We start from the raw sequence: 18,880 nt of genomic DNA on the forward strand, positions 1-18,880 counted from the left end.
AATTTAGGACTGAATATTATGGTGATAATATATCTGTAGAACGATATTTCAGGAGTTAATATTGTGACCTACAACCCACCCAGCGGTTGAAAACAAAATCAACATACGGGGAATATTTTTAATATTTATTCAGTTAATCACTGTGAGAGAATGACAGTAACAGTTATTGTGCCCAACCATAATATTCTTTGTAGTATGCTGACAAATGTCAACAACTACTGCATTGTTTTGCACAACATTCTTCCAAACTGTACAACATTTATTTCACTAATAACTTTGATTTGCCATTTGAACAGCTTACGTACAACACTGTGATTCTCTCATGTTGCTCTCATAAAAGTTATCTGCTGGTGGATGGCACCATGGGCCATGCCATTGCAGCTGCTAAAGGAAGCTCTACATTGAGGCAGCTACTTTATTTTCTCAGGTAATAATGTACTTACTCTTGCCCGACCCAAAATTTCCTTTAGCATTATGATCTTTATGTCTACTTCTGTAGTGACCCCCAGTGTCTCAATGAGTGTGTAAATGTCCTGTTAGGCAGGCATACGTGGTAACCTCTACAAATTATTCCAGCTAAAATATGAAGGAATTTGTGCAGGCACCAATGAAGAATCAGAGACAAAATATGGCTGAACTTGACATTTCAAATCAGATGCAAATATCATTTGTGACACATCTGAAACATGTGAAATGAGGCTGCTAGGTTCACAACCGTTTCAAGCACCGCTGCTTCATGTTGTGCAGTAACACTGTAGCTAGAACAACAAAAACGTAAACAAAAGGTTGATTCATATCACCATCTAGTTCCCTATTGGCTTTCACATGCTATGGGTTCCTTAGGTATTGTTGGTACCGGCCCTCCCTGTTAGAAATGGGGTCTTTGGTTGGCAGTCAGGTCACCCCCTGTCTAAGCAAGGACCCTCATTCTAGTCAGGGTAAAGGAGAATCACCCTCAGTTAACCCCGCTCACCCTGTGGTAGCTTGGCACAAGAAGGCAGGCTTAACTTCAGAAGCAAGGTGTAAAGTATTTGTACCAACACACACAGTAACTCAGTGAAAACACTACAAAATAACAAAACACAGGTTTAGAAAAATTGATAATATTTATCTAAACAAAACAAGAAAAAAAAAAAATCCACTGTACACAAGTCCTGATATGAATTTAAAAAAGAATAAGAGTCCTAATCCTTAGAAAACAGTGACAATGCTGTTATTGCACAAAAGTACCAATGGAGTGTCAAAATAAAGCTGCATGGGTGAGCATGCTTTGAAAAAGGCCAGCAATGTGTTGATTTCTCACTCGCAAGTGAGACCATGCATCGTTCCTCCTCCGGTCGGGTCAGCGTGCGTAGTTTCTTCTCTCCCACAAGAGAGCGATGCATCGGTCCCGGATGGGTACCTTGGGTCCAGGCAAGCTTTGCGTTGATTTACCATACCCAGCGATATTGCGTTGAAATCCAGTCACATGCTGTCAAGAAACTGCGCTGCACAGGGGCTTGCGTTATTAACAGCAGCCGCTGCAGGTGTTGCGCATCATTTCTCCAGCCGTGTTGCATCGATCTCCAAGCCGCTATGCAGGTGGAGCGTCGATTTTAGCAGCAAGACCGGTGGCGTGTCGTTTATCAGCTGTGGGGTGGGAGGTGCGTCAAAAGTTTCCCTGCACGGCAGTCTTTGCGTGTATTTCTGTCCCTTTCGACTAGCTTCACCTTTCAAGGGCCCATAGACAGGTGAGGGCACCACCTTGCAGGGCAGGACTCTCAGCAGAAAATCCAGGTGCTGGCAGAGAAAAAGTCTTTGATGTCCCTGAGCCTTCAACAACAGGAGGCAATATCAGTTCAAGCCCTTGGAGATTCTTCACCAGTGGTAAGTCACACAAAAGTCAGTCTTTGTCCTCTCTCAGTCAGAAGCAGCTACTGCAGGTCAACCCAGCAAAGCACAGTCACAAGCAAAGGGACAGTACTCCTCCTACAGCTTCTCCATTTCTTCTCCTGGGCAGAGGCAGAGGTTTCTCTTGGTTCCAGAAGTAATCTGATTTTCAGGGGTTTGGGTCCTCTTCGTATACCCCTTTCTGCCTTTGCAGTAGGCCTACTTCAAAGAGAAGTCTGTGTTGTTTTCAAGATCCTGCCTTGCCTAGGCCAGACCCCAGACACACACCAAGGGGTTGGAGACTGCACTGCACTGCATTGTGTGAGGGCATGCACATCCCTTTCAGGTGTAAGTGACCACTCCTCCCCTCCAGCTCAGATGGCCCATCAGGATATGCAGGCTACACCCCAGCTCCCTTTGTGTCACTGTCTAGAGGAGAGGTGCAAACAGCCCAACTGCCACACCGACCCAGACAGGGAATCCACAAACAGGCAGAGTCACAGTATGGTTTAAGCAAGAAAATGCCTACTTTCTAAAAGTGTCATTTTCAAACACATAATCTAAAAAACAACTTTACTAAAAGATGTATTTTAAATTGTGAGTTCAGAGACCCTAAACTCCATATTTCTATCTGCTCCCAAATAGAATCTGTGCTTTAATGACATTTAAAGGCAGCCCCCATGTTAACCTCTGAGAGAGATAAGCCTTGCAACAGTGAAAACCGAATTTGGCAGTATTTCACTGTTAGGACATGTAAAACACATCAGTACAGGGGGTACTGATGAGCCTACCTTAGGGGTGTGTTACATGTATAAAAAGGGAAGGTTTAGGCCTGGCAAGTGGGTACAGTTTAACCTGCACACACAGACACTGTAGTGGCAGGTCTGAAACGTGTTTACAGGGCTACTAATATGGGTGGCACAACCAGTGCTGCAGGCCCACTAGTAGCATTTGATTTACAGGCCCTGGACACCTCTAGTGCACTTTACTAGAGACTTACTAATAAATCAGATATGCCAATCAGGGATAAGCCAACTTACACATAAAATGTATATAGGGAACATTCACACTTTAGCACTGGTCAGCAGTGGAAAAGTGTCCAGAGGAAACAAAACAGCAAAAACAGAGTCCAGAACACAAAAATAACTTGGGAAGCAGAGGCAAAAAGTTAGGGGAGACCACGCCAAGGATGCCAAGTCTAACACTCCCCCTTTTGCTGAATTTGGTTTTCTTGGCTCTGCACTTTACCACTGCTAACCAGTTCTAAAGTGCTTGTGCTCGCTCTATAAGCATGCAAGAATTGCCTTGGACCCAATTGACATATTTAATTTAATTATAAGTCCCTTGCAAAGTGGCAATACATGTGCCCATGGCATGCGAATTATTTGCTACCAGTGGGCCTGAAGCACTAATTATACCCCCACATAAGTAGCTCTTTAAACATCTCAGGTTTGCCACTGCTGCCTGTGTGCTGTTTTTAAGCTGACAGTTTGACCTGGCAAAACAAACCTTTTGCCAGCCCAAAACCTTCCATTTCAATATTTGTAAGTAACTCCTATTGTAGGCCTTGGACATCTCAGAGGGCAAGGAGCAGTTTAATTTAAAAAGTTAAACATACACTTTCAAATCTTACACGTCCTGGTAGTGAAAAACTCTCACATTTATTTTTCAGTACTGCAAGGCTTACTTCTCCCACAGGATAACATTGGAGTTACCTTCTTACATTTAATAAGATGTAACTTTCAACTGGAAACAGTTAGACCGTTTATGTTTGGTGTCTATGGAATTGTGGTGAACAATCCTCTTTTATGGTAAATTTGGATTTTAAATTACAATTCTGAAAATGCCATGTTTAGAAAGATGGCATGTCCTGGTCATTTAGTGCCTGTATCCTGTCCCTGGGTCACATGGCTGGGCGTAGCCTACAGTTGGGCTTTGTGTATTCCTCTTAGACTGCCACACACAATAGAGTGCTTAGGTGTGCCTGAATTAGCCATCACTGGCAGGTTGGGAGGGTGGAGGTGGGCCCAGCCCTACTCATACTTGAATTGGCTGGGCCCGGCCTTCACACAAAGGGATGCACATCCACAGTAGTTAGTCAGGGGCCAGAGCAGGGAAGGCAGCGTGTCTTAGGAATTCAAAGGGAAAGTTCCAGAAGCTTCTCCAACCTTCCACAGGAAGGGAATCAGTTATAAATGCTTGATCTCTCACATCACCTGTTCAGTACATTTCTGGACCTGTGGATATATCTGCCAGGAAGAAGGACAGCTACTCTGCTGGACTGCTGATCTGAAGGAACTGCTGCCCTGCTGTGCTGACCTGATGCCTGCTGCCTTCTTGCCTGGGTGAGAAGGGCCGGGCATTTGTGTAACTCAGGAACCCAAAGTGACTCCAAGGGCTTGCCTCTTATCTAGAGTTTCAGGGACAGAAGTCTCCAACAACCTGTAATCCAGCACCTGGATTCTTCTATCAGTGAGTCTTACCTTGCTAATTTGTGTGATCCCAATCCTAGACCCTTCGAAGTGGATCTGAAAGTCCATCTGAAGACCCTGCAGAACAGATGCACATCCTTTACTTTGTGGCTCAAACCTAAGTGGAACCAGCACATCTGCTGTGAGGGTTCTCCAGATGCAAAGGACTCCGCATCAACCTCACAGCCGCATCAGAAACACCACCTGTATACAGCTTTCACGATGCACACCATTGGTAGGCTCGATGGCAACACAGGGTCTCACATTGTTGCCTTACAACTCCTCAGATCCGATGCATCGCCTCAAACGTGTGATGCATGCATGACACCGGACTTCCCACCACAAGCCCTCATCAATTTGTTCATCAACGACGACACAGGACCTCCGATCGCAACTTTGCAATGTTAGAAATGGGGTCTTTAGTTGGCAGTCATTTTACGCCCTGCCCAAATAAGGACCCTCACTCTAGCCAGGGTAAGGAAGTCACATACCTATGATAACCTTTGCTCACCCCCTTAGTAGCTTGGCACAAGCAGCCAGGCTTATCTCAAAGGCAATGTGCATTTGTATACACACACACAGTCAAAACACAACTAAGTATTCTACACCAGTTTAGAAAAATAGCTAGTATTTATCTGAGTAAAAAAAGGCCAAAATGACAAACATCCAACAAATACAAGCAAACATATGAATTTTTAAAGATTAAATCCCAATAAAGTGCTTAGAAATACAATAGTTAAAATGGGTGCTATCATGGCGTCATGACAGAGTCATTCCCAACAGTCTGACGCTACTCGCAAGGGAGTGCAGAACCCGTTATTTTGTTGCAGGTTCCCCAAGTACATGAGAAAGCAAAGACGTTGCACGGAGTCTGGGAGGTGAGGTATCACTGGAGACGGTGTGGTATTAGTTCCTTACTTCCAGGCAGTGGAGGTGAGGCATTGGTTCCTTACAGTTGCAGGGGAGGTGATGTGGCAAGGCGTTGGTTCCTTACAATCTGGCGGGGTCGATGAGTCCAGGAGGTCAAGACCCAATGAGGCGACTTCTTGGTGTCTCATTCAAACCATGGGGCCACAGGCACCACAGCAGAGTCTGGTGTCATAGACATCGGTGACATGCCAGTCTGGACTCATGAGGTTGCAGGACTTCAGAGGTGCTGTAGCAGCATCAGGCCTGTGGCATCGGTCACGATCATTGCACTTCAGCGGAGACCACAGCTTTGGGTACAGGCAGCAGCATGAAGTCGGGCAGCGGCCCCAGTTCTGGAGTCCTCCAGAGTTGATGTGTCTGTTTCTTATGTGTCTGATGCCAGATCTCATTCCCAAGGGCCCAGGGCAAGTCCAGGTCCTCAGCAAGGGAACCCAGGGGCTGGCGGGTGAAGTCTTTGATCTCCCTGAGACTTCTCAACAGAAGGCAAGCTCAGTCCAAACCCTTGGTTAAACGTCACAAGCAGGATACACAGCAAAATCCAGTCTTTGTCCTCTTGAAAGCAGAAGCAGCAACTGCAGGCCAACCCAGCACACACAGCTAAGTGGCAGTACTCCTCCTCACAGCTCTTCAGCTCTACTCCTTGGCAGAGCCTCCTCTGGATCCAGAAGTGTTCTGAAGTTGGGGTCTCAGAGGTCCAATACTTATACTCATTTCTGCCTTCGAAATAGGTAAACGTTAAAGGAAAGTCTTTGTAGTGCACAAGGCCCTGCCTTTCCTGCCCTGATCCCAGGCACACTCCAGGGAGTTGGAGAATGCTTTCTGTAAGGAGAGGCACAGCGCCATTCAGATGTAAGTGGCAGCTCTTCCCACCACTCTAGCCAAGGAAGACCCATCAGGATATGCAGGGCACACCTCAGCTCCTTTTGTGTGACGGTCTAGAGTGAATTCACAAACAGCCCAAATGTCATTCTGACCCAGGTGTGTATTCCAGCAGACAGGCAGAGACACAGAATGGTTAAGCAAGAAAATGCCCACTTTCTAAAAGTGTCATCTTCAAACTTACAAGTTAAAAACGAACTTCACCAAAAGATGTATGTTTAAATTGTAAGTTCTGAGACCCCAAGCAGTATTTCACTATCAGGACGTGAAACAGACTAGCACATGTTCTACCTTTTACATACACTGCACCCTGCCCATGGGGCTGCCTTGGAGCTACCTTAGGGGTGACTTATATGTAGAAAAAAGTAAGGTGTGGGCCTGGCAAGTGGGTGGCACTTGCCAGGTCGAACTGGCATTATAAACTGCACACACAGATACTGCAGTGCTAGGTCTGAGACATGTTTACAAGGCTCCTCTGGTGGGTGGCACAATCAGTGCTGCAGGCTCACTAGCAGCATTTGATTTACAGGCCCTGGGTACACCTAGTGCACTTTACTAGGAACTTACTGGTAAACCAAATATGCCAATCATGGGTAAACAAATTACCAATACCATTTTGGACAGAGAACACTTGCACTTTAGCACTGGTCAGCAGTGGTAAAGTTCCCAGAGTCCTAAAGCCAGCAAAAACAAAATTCAGTACAGGATCAAAACAGGAGGCCAGAAGCTTAAAGACTTTGACATTCAACTGCTCTTAGAGTTATGTGCCACCTGTCGGGTTGGGGAGGGAGGCCTGGGGAAGAGTTGGGCATTGCTGCAATGTATTTGTGTATTATTGTTTTTTTTTTTTTTAAAGAAACTTGTTATATTAAAAACTCTATTTTTCTAAAAGCGGTGTCGGATCCTTTTGTGGTGGGGTTTCACTGTGTTACTGTTTGAAGTGTTGCACAAATCATTTACACATTGCCTCTGAGTTAAACCTGACTGCTCTGTGCCAACCTACGGAGGGTTTAGCACAGGTAAATGTAGGGTCTGCTTGTGATTTCACCATGAGAAGAACTATGGTGGCTGCTTGAGAAATTTAAAATCTTTTCACAAAGTGGGAAAGTACTTTGATTATTATTAGAGCTTAGTAAATGTAGTCTTCAGGTACTTTTTACTTGCAATGCTTCACATTAGCAGACAACATTCCTTTAAAGCCAGACCTATTGCCATTACCAGGGTTTGTTCAGAGGGTTGATGATCACCAGATGACAAAATAGACATTGTGAAAATCTGTTTCTCCTCCTTTTTTTTCCGTTTTATATCTCACCTTTGTTTGCCTCTTCATGGATGACTGGGTGACCTTTGTATCTGTCTCATTTCACTTCTCCTGATTTCGTAGCCTTCCTCCCTATTCTTGTGTTTGTCCCCCCTATGAATATTTCAATCTCATTGTGATTGGATGTGCACACATCTGCTGAAGCCCTCTTGAATATAATTTTTAAAGCAACAGAAAACGTATTCAAAGATGACAGCCCCACGTCCTCATAGAACCCATCTAGAATTGGCAAAGCTAATAGGTTTCACAGGGTGAACGATTAACTTTGTCAATGTTTGTTTGCTAATGTTCTCTGGTGAGTTTTTGTTTTGTCAGACAATTATATTTATTAGGAAAGTACATACCCTCCTGTTCAACACCTGTCACTCAAGTAACCACTTTACATTCCATGATTTGTATGCGTTTAAATTCCTTTTTAAATTGCAATGGAAATACGTGCTGCATTAACCTTCACTCTTTAAAAAAACTAGCTCTCCTCCAATACTACTACTTTACAATTATGTTAGAATTTGTCCCATAAGAGCTGTTCGTATACATTATTTAAGTGTGCTCAACTGTAATTGTTTCCTTTTCATCTCCTAGGAAAAAATGTGGATACCAATTTGTGAAAAGGGTGAATGAATTAACTTTTCTTCAATGAACGAACATGAGGCACTTTTCATTCCAACTGAAATCTTCATCAGGGATGATACTACTGAATCTACATGGACGAAAGCGAAGACTTTACAAACGCACCCGGCTCTCCGCACATTCCGTTTAAAGCAATGCTGCTTGGAAGAAGGCAGTGGCCCTCTGTTCCATTCACTCAAAATGAAAACGTTGAAATATTCCTCTTGATTATTTAGAAGCATCACACCAGCTACATTTCCACGACGACGCAAAATGCACTCAAATGTTTTTTTATCCCTTATGCACAGATATTTTCTTTCAGTAAAGGTGCACATGCGACAAGTCAAGCGTTATTTGGTCATCTGTCATAGCTAATTCTCATACAATCAAGACATATCTAAGCATTTCAGGCTGTAATGCACAAGTTAAATTACTTACGAATATATTTAGGCATAATTGAGAAATCAAATGCCTTAAAACGAGTAAATGATGATGCCTCTATTACAATCAAAGGGAAGGAAACACATTTGTTAATACCTACCTAGCTGTAGAGTGTGCACTCTTAATATACTGGGAACCAATCTATATGTAATGTATTTTCCAAATGTTATAACATTAACCGATAATACATTTGTTGAAGATTTTTCCTAATTGGTAAAAAAAATCTAATTAGTCGTGATCATTCATAAATGAAGTATGAAGCGATTTCTTTGCAAGTCCGTTTTTTTCTTCTTTAAAATATAGACCTCATCTGGTGCCTACAGGCAAGGATAAATAATGAACGTCCACCTAAAACATGCAAACAACAGGTTTTAATCAAGACAAACGCAAGGCTCTTTTTGACACATGGTAGTTTCATGCTATTATTATAATGGGTCGGAAAGGAACCCACTGTCTTACAACATTGGCCAATAACTCAATGGAAAAGCAAATCACAAATGTGCAACAGGGGCTACTGAAAAGAAACAGCATCGATTCCATTGATTTCCTGTTGCAACAAACTCACCGTCGAAATAAATCCCAGCAAGTGCGTTTTAAAGATGATGGCACAAACCAAAAACAAACTGGTGCAAATGGATTGGGGGATAAACCCGTGAATGCCACTTCAACGCAGAATGGAACGGCAATAAGGGTTGGGCTGTACAATTTGCCATCTTGCACAATATCTTTCCCTCGATCAAAACGAGCACTTCGAAATATTGCTATACAGACGTCTCCAAGCCTCAGAAAGCACTTCCCAGTCTTCAGAAAGAAAATAGTTATGACAAGTAAACCATTTAAAGAAGTGTCTTTGGAGCCCAAGGGCTGTTTTCAGGTTAATGGAAATCTTCGTGAGTCAGACAGTACCATGTTATCGGAGCTAGCTCATTTAAGGATAGCGGATGATGCCACTAAAACATTAAAAAAAAAACTCACATTCAAAAGAAAGACACGAAAGGCACAGGACAAAGGACTGGTCAGTAATTGCTCTGAGCTCACAAAGTTTTTGACACTTGAGAAACCATCGGAATCATATGAGACAAATCACCACCATTACCAAAACACATCACAAAACACCGACACTTCTAATTCCACTACAGAAAAGTCAATAGATCCAACATCTATTCTTTCTAATGTTGGTAAGCGCCAATCCAGTAGAAAAGAAGAGCACAGTCATCACACAAGTCATTGCAACCGGAGAAACTTAAAATGTGATTTTTATGAAGCTAGTAAAAATGGAACTGAAATATTCATTCCAAATAAACATTCATTCATTAAGAGATCTACCACCTCAGCTAATCCATCACTTAAAGCCTCACTGCAGTGCACCCACAGAGACCAAGGTCAGCCCTCACAATCCATGACAAAGAGTGTGAATATGGCATTAGTCAGTGACATTCCAGCACACATTTCATTACCAGGCAGTGGAGAAATTCAAACATCAGCTCAATCATCACAGTCTGTTGTAAAATGTGAAAGAGACAAACAGGCCTCTAACAGGCCCTCTGAAGGTCCATGCCTTCATAAGATCAAGCCCAACTTTCCAGGAAATACAAGTACCCTCAACACTGGGAATGAGATTATACAAATCAATCAAATAAACCTTTCACCAGGTGAACTATGTGCACTCAAGGGCAAAATGAAAACCATCGAGGAATCACTGAATTCCAACCAAGAGAAAATCAAAGTGCTTTTGAACGTGATCCAGGACTTGGAAAAGGCTAGAGCTTTCAACGAGGGGTAACGTGTAATTTAGTATTGTCTTAAATCTTCAGTATTGGGTATTGTGCGTGATCATTACAAATGCTTGACTGCTGCTCTACATTACATCCTTAGACTCTGCACCAAAAATATTTCGACATTATCTAGAAAGTACTGCAGATGTAGTCAATTTGCACTCATTTAAAAATCAAAACCAAGTTCAGGCTCCAACAACTGGGGCAGAATTCGCAATGCAGTCTATTTTAATTAAAAATTGACATCACTGTCCATATAATAATATATATCACGTCTGTAATTTTGAACAATGCCTCAACATTGAATATATTTTGCAAAATGCGAAACTGTAGTAGTGTACCCTTTTTTTTTAACTGTGACCACTTCAAACCTTTAACATTCTCACTCTTTTTGCACACACTCTTGCAACCATACGTACAAGTTACTTACCTTCGGTAACAAAATATCTGGTAGAGACATATTCTAGCTGCAGATTCCTTACCTTAGAATTTCCCCCAGGCGTCAGACTGGATACAGAGATTTGTCTTAGAGCAATACCCTTGTGCGTCTGTAAGTGGCGTTTCTGGTCCATGGAGGTCCTGGCTTGGCAGTTCAGGCTGGACTGTTCCCATGAGGAACAGGGTCAAGACTGATTTGCATATGGCTGGGCCCAAGCTGGGGTGGCATTGTGAGCAAAAGAACGATGGATTAAACCCAGATCTGTGACTGGGGGTGAGTGTTTGCATTGTTCAGCACTCCGTCCATCATCCTTTTGTGCTGCTAAAGTTGCCCTAAGTGAGAAGGGTATGCCCAGACGTGGGTCTCTTGCTCACTGTGCCACTCAATTCAAGCTAGCCTGGCTGATGAAGGGTGAAACCCTGAAACCGATCCCAGGATGCTTGTTTCTGGTCCAGGGAGGTCCTGGCTTGGCAGTTCGGGCTGGACTGTTCCCATGAGGAACAGGGTCAAGACTGATTGCATATGGCTGGGTCCAAACTAGGGTGGCATTGTGAGCAAAAGAACAATGGATTAAACCCAGATCTGTGACTGGGGGTGAGTGTTTGCATTGTTCAGCACTCCGTCCATCATCCTTTTGTGTTCCTACTGTGGAAATAAGCGTCATGCAAGTCCAAGTCTACCATCCAGTCTCCTGAGTCTCAGGCAGACAGAACCTGAGCCAGGGTGAGCATTTTGAATTTCTCCTTTTTGAGTAAGTAGTTGAGATCCCGAAGGTCTAGGAAGGACGTAAGCTCTTGTCCTTTTTCGGCACCAGAAAGTAGCAGGAATAACAACCACAACCAACTTCTGGCACAGGAAACGTCTCTATAGCTCCCCTGGCCAAGAGAGCCACAACTTCCTGGTGGAGAAGTGCCAAATGATCCTCTGGGACCATGGCCGGTGGGGCAGATTCGAAAGGGAGGGAATAGCCCTTTTAAACTATCAGCAAAACCCACCTGTCCATAGTGATGGATTCCCGGGGGTGCAGGTGATTGCTAATCCAGCCACCAACTGGATCGGAGTGGTGGGACAGACTAGGAGGGTTTGGAGGCTGCAGCGGGGGCAGGGGTGGACTGGGCAGACCTCTGCTTTGCTTTCCTACACCCACATGGGATTCCTCATCCCTGGCCACACAGCGGCTGAACAGCATGGGTGGCATGGTGGCTGTGAGGGGGATGCGACAGGGAGCCCCTTCCATGGCCACAAAAGGGGCGAAAGGTGGACTGCTGGGGGCGAGGGGCATCAGAAAGACCAAGGGACAGAGCCGTATGTCAATGGCAAAAAAGGGCTCAGATGTGGAAGCCCCTTTTTGAAGCACCTCCATCAAGAGACTGGACCTGACCTCTATAGTAAGTAGCCCAAGGCCCAGGACCTTAGCTGCCCTACTGACCACCACAGCATAAGTTGCTCCCTCCTCCGTAGCCACGGTAGGAGGAGACAGCATGCCAGTGTCTGGAGAAGTGCCCAGTCCACTGACTTCGCCAAATTCCTGTGCCCAGTCCAAAGATGGGTCATCCTGGTATTCATAAGGGTCCACGGACCCCACCAATCCTTCCCCAAATGTTTACCCATAAGCAAAAGGGTCCAAATTCAAACTGGGGTGAGTAAGCCCCATCGAGGACAGAGGCGGCGTCGGCAGATGCCGCTCCAGGATCGGGTCGACATCAATAGTGGGCATTACCGACATCGGGTGCATGGCCTGGCACGCGGAGTATGACTTCGGGTCGTGGTCGCGCTCCAGGCACCACAAACAAACCCGATGCGGATCCGTCACCAACATCATGTGGTGACAGTCCTTGCACTGCTTGACACCAGTCTTCGGGGGAATCCTTGACGCTCAAAGAAACTCACGAAAAACTCGAGAAAAGCATCAAAGTCGGTCAAAAATAGACCAGGGTAGCTCTCTCCGGATCAGCGTGTGGCGTGGAAAGAAAAGAACTGACGTCACTGCGCTGAGGCTGTGTCTATGTACTACTCCCAACATCATCACAGCGACTACGACTCCAACTACGCCTGCAGTGTCGACCAACACCACCTACTGACGCGCAAGGGTATTGCTTGAAGAAAAATCTCCGGATCCAGTCTGATGCCTGTGGGATATTCTAAGGCAGGGAATCTGCAACTAGAAGTCTCTATCAGATAGCCCATGATATTTTTATTGTATTTGAACTACTACTATATTTATTATTTTGTATTTTAACCATTCCCTGTACTTGTATGCCCTAACCGTATAATATCTGTCAAAGTATTATTCTCAATTGTGATATTTAACTGCTATATTATTGTTCTTCCATGCCTCTAGATCTGTTGGCAACTTCTCAAGGACACATGCCCACTGACTCTAATCCACTCTCTACTATTGCATGATGGTCCCCACAAATCAATTCACAGATCCACAATAAATTCCATTATAAACTGCTCAACTGGCATTCTTCCAGTGACAGCATCCTCCAGGTCCAGGATTCTCTTCCTACTGAACTGAAGTACAGCTACAATAGTGATGATCAGGATTCTCTGGCAGGATTCTGACCTACATTTAGACCTGTCTACCAGCAGGAGATTGACATAAGCAGCTTTTAGAACAAGACTTGGTCCAAATATCCAAGTTAGATGTTGAGGTAGCTTCAAAGTTTTCATCAGCAGATTTAAATTTAAGAATCTTTAGATGCAGATGAGGGATTCTTCTATCTTACTTTTCGGAACAGGTTCTGAAGAAATTTGAACTTTGAATGAAAATGTAAGGTGTACTGGTCTAACAATCATAGGCATGTCTCTTTGATCCAGCCCCTGCCAAGATCTCGAACTTCAACATCCACTTTATCAACAGTGTAATACTACTAAGAACTAGTGGGATTTAGTTTGAGGTAACCCATGCATCAGAATGGCATTCCTGGAAGACCCAGGATTGTGGAAAGCCTACTTGAGCAAAGAATTTCACAAATGATCACAAGGCACCTAAGAGATATCTGAGACCAAAGAGTCTGTAGGTGCTATTCTCTTATTCCAGGCAGGTTCACAATCCCATCTTCCATGCTTTGCTTTTGTGAAAAGACCCTTGACTTTTGGAAGCTAAACAGATGCATACTCTTGCTTGTGCTCGTGAGATTTGCATTTTTTGCCTATCCTGGCAAAGAGCAGGCAACTACTGAATAGTATTACCCTGGCTGGCAAAGTAACAAAAATACAAATTTATACATTTTCCCTCAATAAGCACAGGAAATAGTGAATGCAATAATTCTGAATATGGTATTTACCACCAAACTATGGATACTAATTGAGGGCTGAAACCCTATTGTGGGTTGAAATCAAATAATTAAAAGAGATACTTACGTAAGTCCACAGGTAGACTGCTAGTGACCCCACCCAACAAAATATGTTATTTATATATTATATTATATAAATATGTGATAACTATTCTTCCTCCACTTACTTTTAAAACTGAATAGGTTTGTAACAGTACCAAGGTGGCTTTGCACTGCTCCAGTTAGCTGATAAAGTGTCAGCAATTAATAACTTGGTCATTGTCATCAGGCTTGCTGATATATGCCAAATCAGTTCAGCTATAATAGGTACTGCAGCTGTGGTGGGAAACAACATGTGATTTTTGCCAGCCACATGGGTCTGGGACCTATTTAGAAGTCCTGAAGCTTCAGCAGAAATAAATTATACGGTGTCTCAGAAGCAAATCCTAATGGACTAACATGTCAAGTAGATGAAGTTCCTTACACTCGTCCACAGAGGTTTCAGCCACTGTAATAAAATAATCAAATTATCAAATGATATATAAGGGGCAGAGACCTAAGGTATAAGAAGATTTGAAGTCATTCCTTAAATATGCCAACCATTCTACTTTCATCCCTTATGGCAGATACACCAACATTCAAAATCAGCATCACTTTTTTCACCATTAATGCATTTCTCATACAGTAAAGTATTTGAATACTTATAAGCTGCAAGACCACGTCACATCATCTATAATAATAGATATGTAGGTTCTCAATACTAAATTTAACCCTTCACATCATATTTATTCTTTCTCCTAACCTCCTGAAATTCCAGGAGAGGGCGCATCATGTAATGCTTCTCTTTTGTGTGTGTATGTGAATTGCCTGTATGTGTGAATAATGAGACATACTGAAGACCCCCTTATTTTAAAAATAATAATACATTTCATTATTTATTAAGATGATTTCAGTAAATATAAAATGCTACAGAAGAAAATAACATCCCCTGAAAAGGTAGGAGCCAGAACAGTGACAATTGCAGTATCTTTCTGGACACCACCCAGAATTGGTTGATCTTTGCATATTCTAATAAGTATTAGGTAATTTATTAAAGTAATGTCTTTCTGACATTTATGGTAATTTAACCTGTTCTTAAGACTAAGGCCCACATTATGAAAATGGTGGTATAAGCCGCCTAACGCCGCAGTGACGGCCGCCAAAAGACCATCTACGTGGTCGCCTGATTATGACCACAGCCGGACTTCCGCCACAAGAAGAACGGGAATCCAGCTGTGGCCATACTGGCAGATGGTGGTACCACCAGCACTGCCACGCCAGTAGAATGCCGCCAGCTGTATCATGACACATGATATGGCCTGGCAGTGTATGCTGGCGGTAGCAGCGCCCTATTCCATTCCCTGCCGGAAGACTCCCTGGATGCAGGCAAGTTGGGCTTCCAACATGGGAGGGAGTGGAGGGTGTTTTGTGTGTGTGTGTGTGTGTGTGTGGGGATGCGTGCAAGAATGAATGGATGCATGCGTGAATGAATGCATGTATGCCAGTGTGAGTGAGTGTGTGTATGCGTGGTGCATGTCTGCGAATGTGAGCGTGTATGGAGGGCTGGGGGACTGGAAGGGGGGAGCATGATTGGAGGGTGGGTGGGGGGCATCTGGGGAGTGTTTGGGGGTGGGTGAGCCTCATACCAGTGACAGGGAAGTAATTCTCTGTCACTGGTAGGGCCTACTGCCATGGTTTTTGTAGCGTTGTGAACGCCACGAAAACCATGGCGGTAGGCAGGCTCAAAATGCCGCCGGCGGTACAACAGCGGCAATCTCCAGCCTGGTGGCTGCTACTGCCATGGCGGTAGGAATGGTAAATTGGTGGGTTGGCTGCAGCCAACCTGCCAATGTCATAATATGGCAGTATGTACCGCCAGCCTTTTGCCGGTACTACCGCCACATTATCACCTACTGCCAGGGTCATAATGACCCCCTAATTGTGCCAAACTGATCTCAATGACTATAAATCCAAGGTAGGGCTTGACTCAGCCTTTGATGAAATCACACAAAGTGGATGTTTGGGAGAACAGTTACTTTGGTAACCTCTTCCTCATAAATGTTCATTCACAAATGCTCATAGTTTATGTTCACATATAGAGAAATGCTCACCAAAGTCTTTTCTTGTAGTTTGATTATTTATCAGTGTTTCACTTCCTCACACGTATTGAAGACAAGGGTACACATAAACAAGCCTTCACGTGTGGTAAAAAAAAGTATCTTCACAAACAATGTAAGCCTGGGGAAAAAAGGACAAATGACCTCCTATAAGACAGCAAGTGAGGGTTGGTATATGAGGGCAGAGGGGTAGAGGAATTGAAGAGGTGAGGAACGGTCCCCCTCTCGTTCACTGGAGAATCTTTCCCATCTCTCCAGTATCCAGAAAGCCTTTCATTGGCACCAAATCTGAAGTAAACAGGTTTTCCTATTGGAAGTTCAGAGGGTATACAAGTATCCTGCCCCCCACTACTGGTAGTCAGCTAACTTACTCTACTAGAGCTCTCTAGGAGCTCACTTCAAGCGTGGAGTCATCTAGTCCAAGGACGGCTTACAGTGGATGTCGTCATCCTTCGCAACCTCTTTGCATGCACTTGTGTGCTGGTTCTACCTGATGATCTTGGGCATGGAACTACAAGTCTGGTCCATGACCTCAGGAGTAAATGCATCATGTCCCCATATAGAGACCCATACCTTGCCCTTAGTGTACCTATGTCAGTAAAACATGATATTGTAATATTGTAGGCCCTCTCATCTGTGCTTCCCACTGGGCAAGCCCAGTTAAGGATGCAAGAAGGAGCCCGAGACATCCTCATAATTCTGCATTTGATCATTGAGTTTGCATTTATTTTGCTCATAAGTAGTAATTACATGCATGTCCACAGCCATGTATCATAGGGTGGCAGTAAAGCAGGTTTCCAATTACCTAGGATTTCCATGTTTACTATTGCCAAAGGTGTGGACAGTTAGCGTTTTTCAGTACAGGACAGGTCCAGGAAGGTCGATACATTGTGCAACAATGCTGGAGGGCTCATCAGTTACAGTGCAACCCAGAGTACACCCATCAGCATGTCCCAAACTGACAACCTATAGTGTGAGAGGGCTTGGCAGTCCCACAAAATATGAACAATTTTGCAGTTCTGTGTATTGCAGCTATAGCATTTAGAATCTGCCCTTTAGACTATCTCCGGAGTCAAGTGGCATTGATGGAGAACCTTAAAATAGCTAAATATCAACTTGGATTCCTGGAGTAACTTATCGTGGTCCTCCAGTACCTCATTCCAGCCTTCCTCACATAGTGAAAGGCCTAGTCTACATTCCCACTTACAGCATAGATTATGGCCCTCATTATGAGATTGGCGGGCGGCAGAGGCCGCCTGCTAAACTCATACCATCATCTAACCGCCAGTGCAGCCAGAACACTGCCGGCCCTATTACAAGTTTCGCACTGGGCCAGAAAGTGGAAACAGCATTTTGCACACATTTCGGCCCGCCAGCCCAGCAGGAAACAGGGCCTTATCATTGACGTTGGCTTGTAATCGAGCCGGCAGCAATGGGGCGGTGCGGTGGGTGCAGCAGTACCAGCTGCGCTTTCCATTGCCCGTAATTCTGGCAGTGGAAAGCACAGCAGGCTGTCCACGGGGGTCCCCAGCACCCCCATCCTTCCAGCCTTACCATGGAGGTCCAACCTGGTCCAGGCTGGCGGAGTGGGAGTATTGCCAGGTGTACATTGGGTGGACACTGCAGGGGAGTGTGGGACCACTGCAGGCATACATATGTCACAGTAATTATTTTAATCGCTGTGACATGCATATGTCTGGGAGACCATTGTGTCACACATGGCTGGGGCACACTGGCACAACACGCATATTGCACACGTACACAACTGTCATTGTGGTGCCATCATTCATTGCAAAAGGAATGCTAGCACCACAGTGACGGTACACTCACACTTGACAACTGTGTCCATGTGTGCGTATTGCAAGGGGACATGTACTGGTAGGTTTGTGCTATCTGTTGTGTATGTGAGTCAGTACGTGTATGTGTGTTTGTGTGTGTGGATTGACTAGCTGAAGTGGAGGGAACTGGATTGGGTGGTGTGGTATGTCTGTATTTGTGTCACTTGTGAGAACGATGTTGTTGTGTATGTTGTGTTGCTGTGTGACACATTCAGGTGAGTGTTGTTGTTGTATGGCAGATGTTAATGTGATGTTGAAGTTGTGCCTTTGTATGAGTGTGTTTGTGTAGCTGAGTGTGTAGTTGTGTTGGTTGATGTGGTTGTGTCATGTGTGTGTGCAGTGTCAATGTTGTGTGTGTCTGTGTTGTGTCATGGATGTATGTCAATATGTGCTTTCGGCATGTGAGGGTTGTGTTGTGTTGGAACTGTAGTAGATGATAGTGTGTATGTGGTGTATTGTGCAGGGGGACACATATGGCTAAGGTGCAGTGTGTGTGTGTGTCACTTACCTCCATTCCATAGCCACTGTCAGTGTGCGATGTCTATTGGGCCCCGCTGCCGTGTCCCTCCATCTACCAGTCTACCGCTTGCAGAGCTGTAACATCTAAATATGGCAGATGGAACACCGTCAACTTGATGCTCTTCTCGGGTCCCCTGCTGTCGCGGCTAGGCGGTAACATCACCAGTATCTCCACTACTGCCATGGCAGAAGTACACATTTATGCGCAAGTAAGTCAGAGATATTATATTGTTCATGGAGCAAGAGCAAGTCACCAATGTGCTTAATTCCCTTTTCTTACCACAGTGACTAGTCAAGGTCCTTGCCCCTGTTATAATGCTCCAGTTTCTCCATAGCGGTGGTCAGAGGTGTA

The 18,880-nt window shown here is 44.4% G+C and overlaps 2 protein-coding genes across 2 annotated transcripts in view; one reads left to right on the top strand and one right to left on the bottom strand.

Annotated features, from left to right (window-relative positions):
• Positions 1-18,880, bottom strand: part of DOCK2 (dedicator of cytokinesis 2) — a 2,133,690-nt gene that overhangs the window by 972,687 nt on the left and 1,142,123 nt on the right. The window lies entirely within an intron of this gene.
• INSYN2B (inhibitory synaptic factor family member 2B) overlaps positions 1-18,880 on the top strand; it is a 514,920-nt gene that overhangs the window by 374,342 nt on the left and 121,698 nt on the right. The window contains exon 2 of the mRNA XM_069199341.1: positions 8,053-10,299. Within this exon, the coding sequence (XP_069055442.1) occupies positions 8,951-10,299 (1,349 nt within the window). The 5' untranslated portion in view covers positions 8,053-8,950. The remainder of the gene's footprint in view (positions 1-8,052; positions 10,300-18,880) is intronic.

The sequence above is a fragment of the Pleurodeles waltl genome, chromosome 7 (genome assembly GCF_031143425.1).
Source record: "Pleurodeles waltl isolate 20211129_DDA chromosome 7, aPleWal1.hap1.20221129, whole genome shotgun sequence".
Classification (NCBI taxonomy): domain Eukaryota; kingdom Metazoa; phylum Chordata; class Amphibia; order Caudata; family Salamandridae; genus Pleurodeles; species Pleurodeles waltl.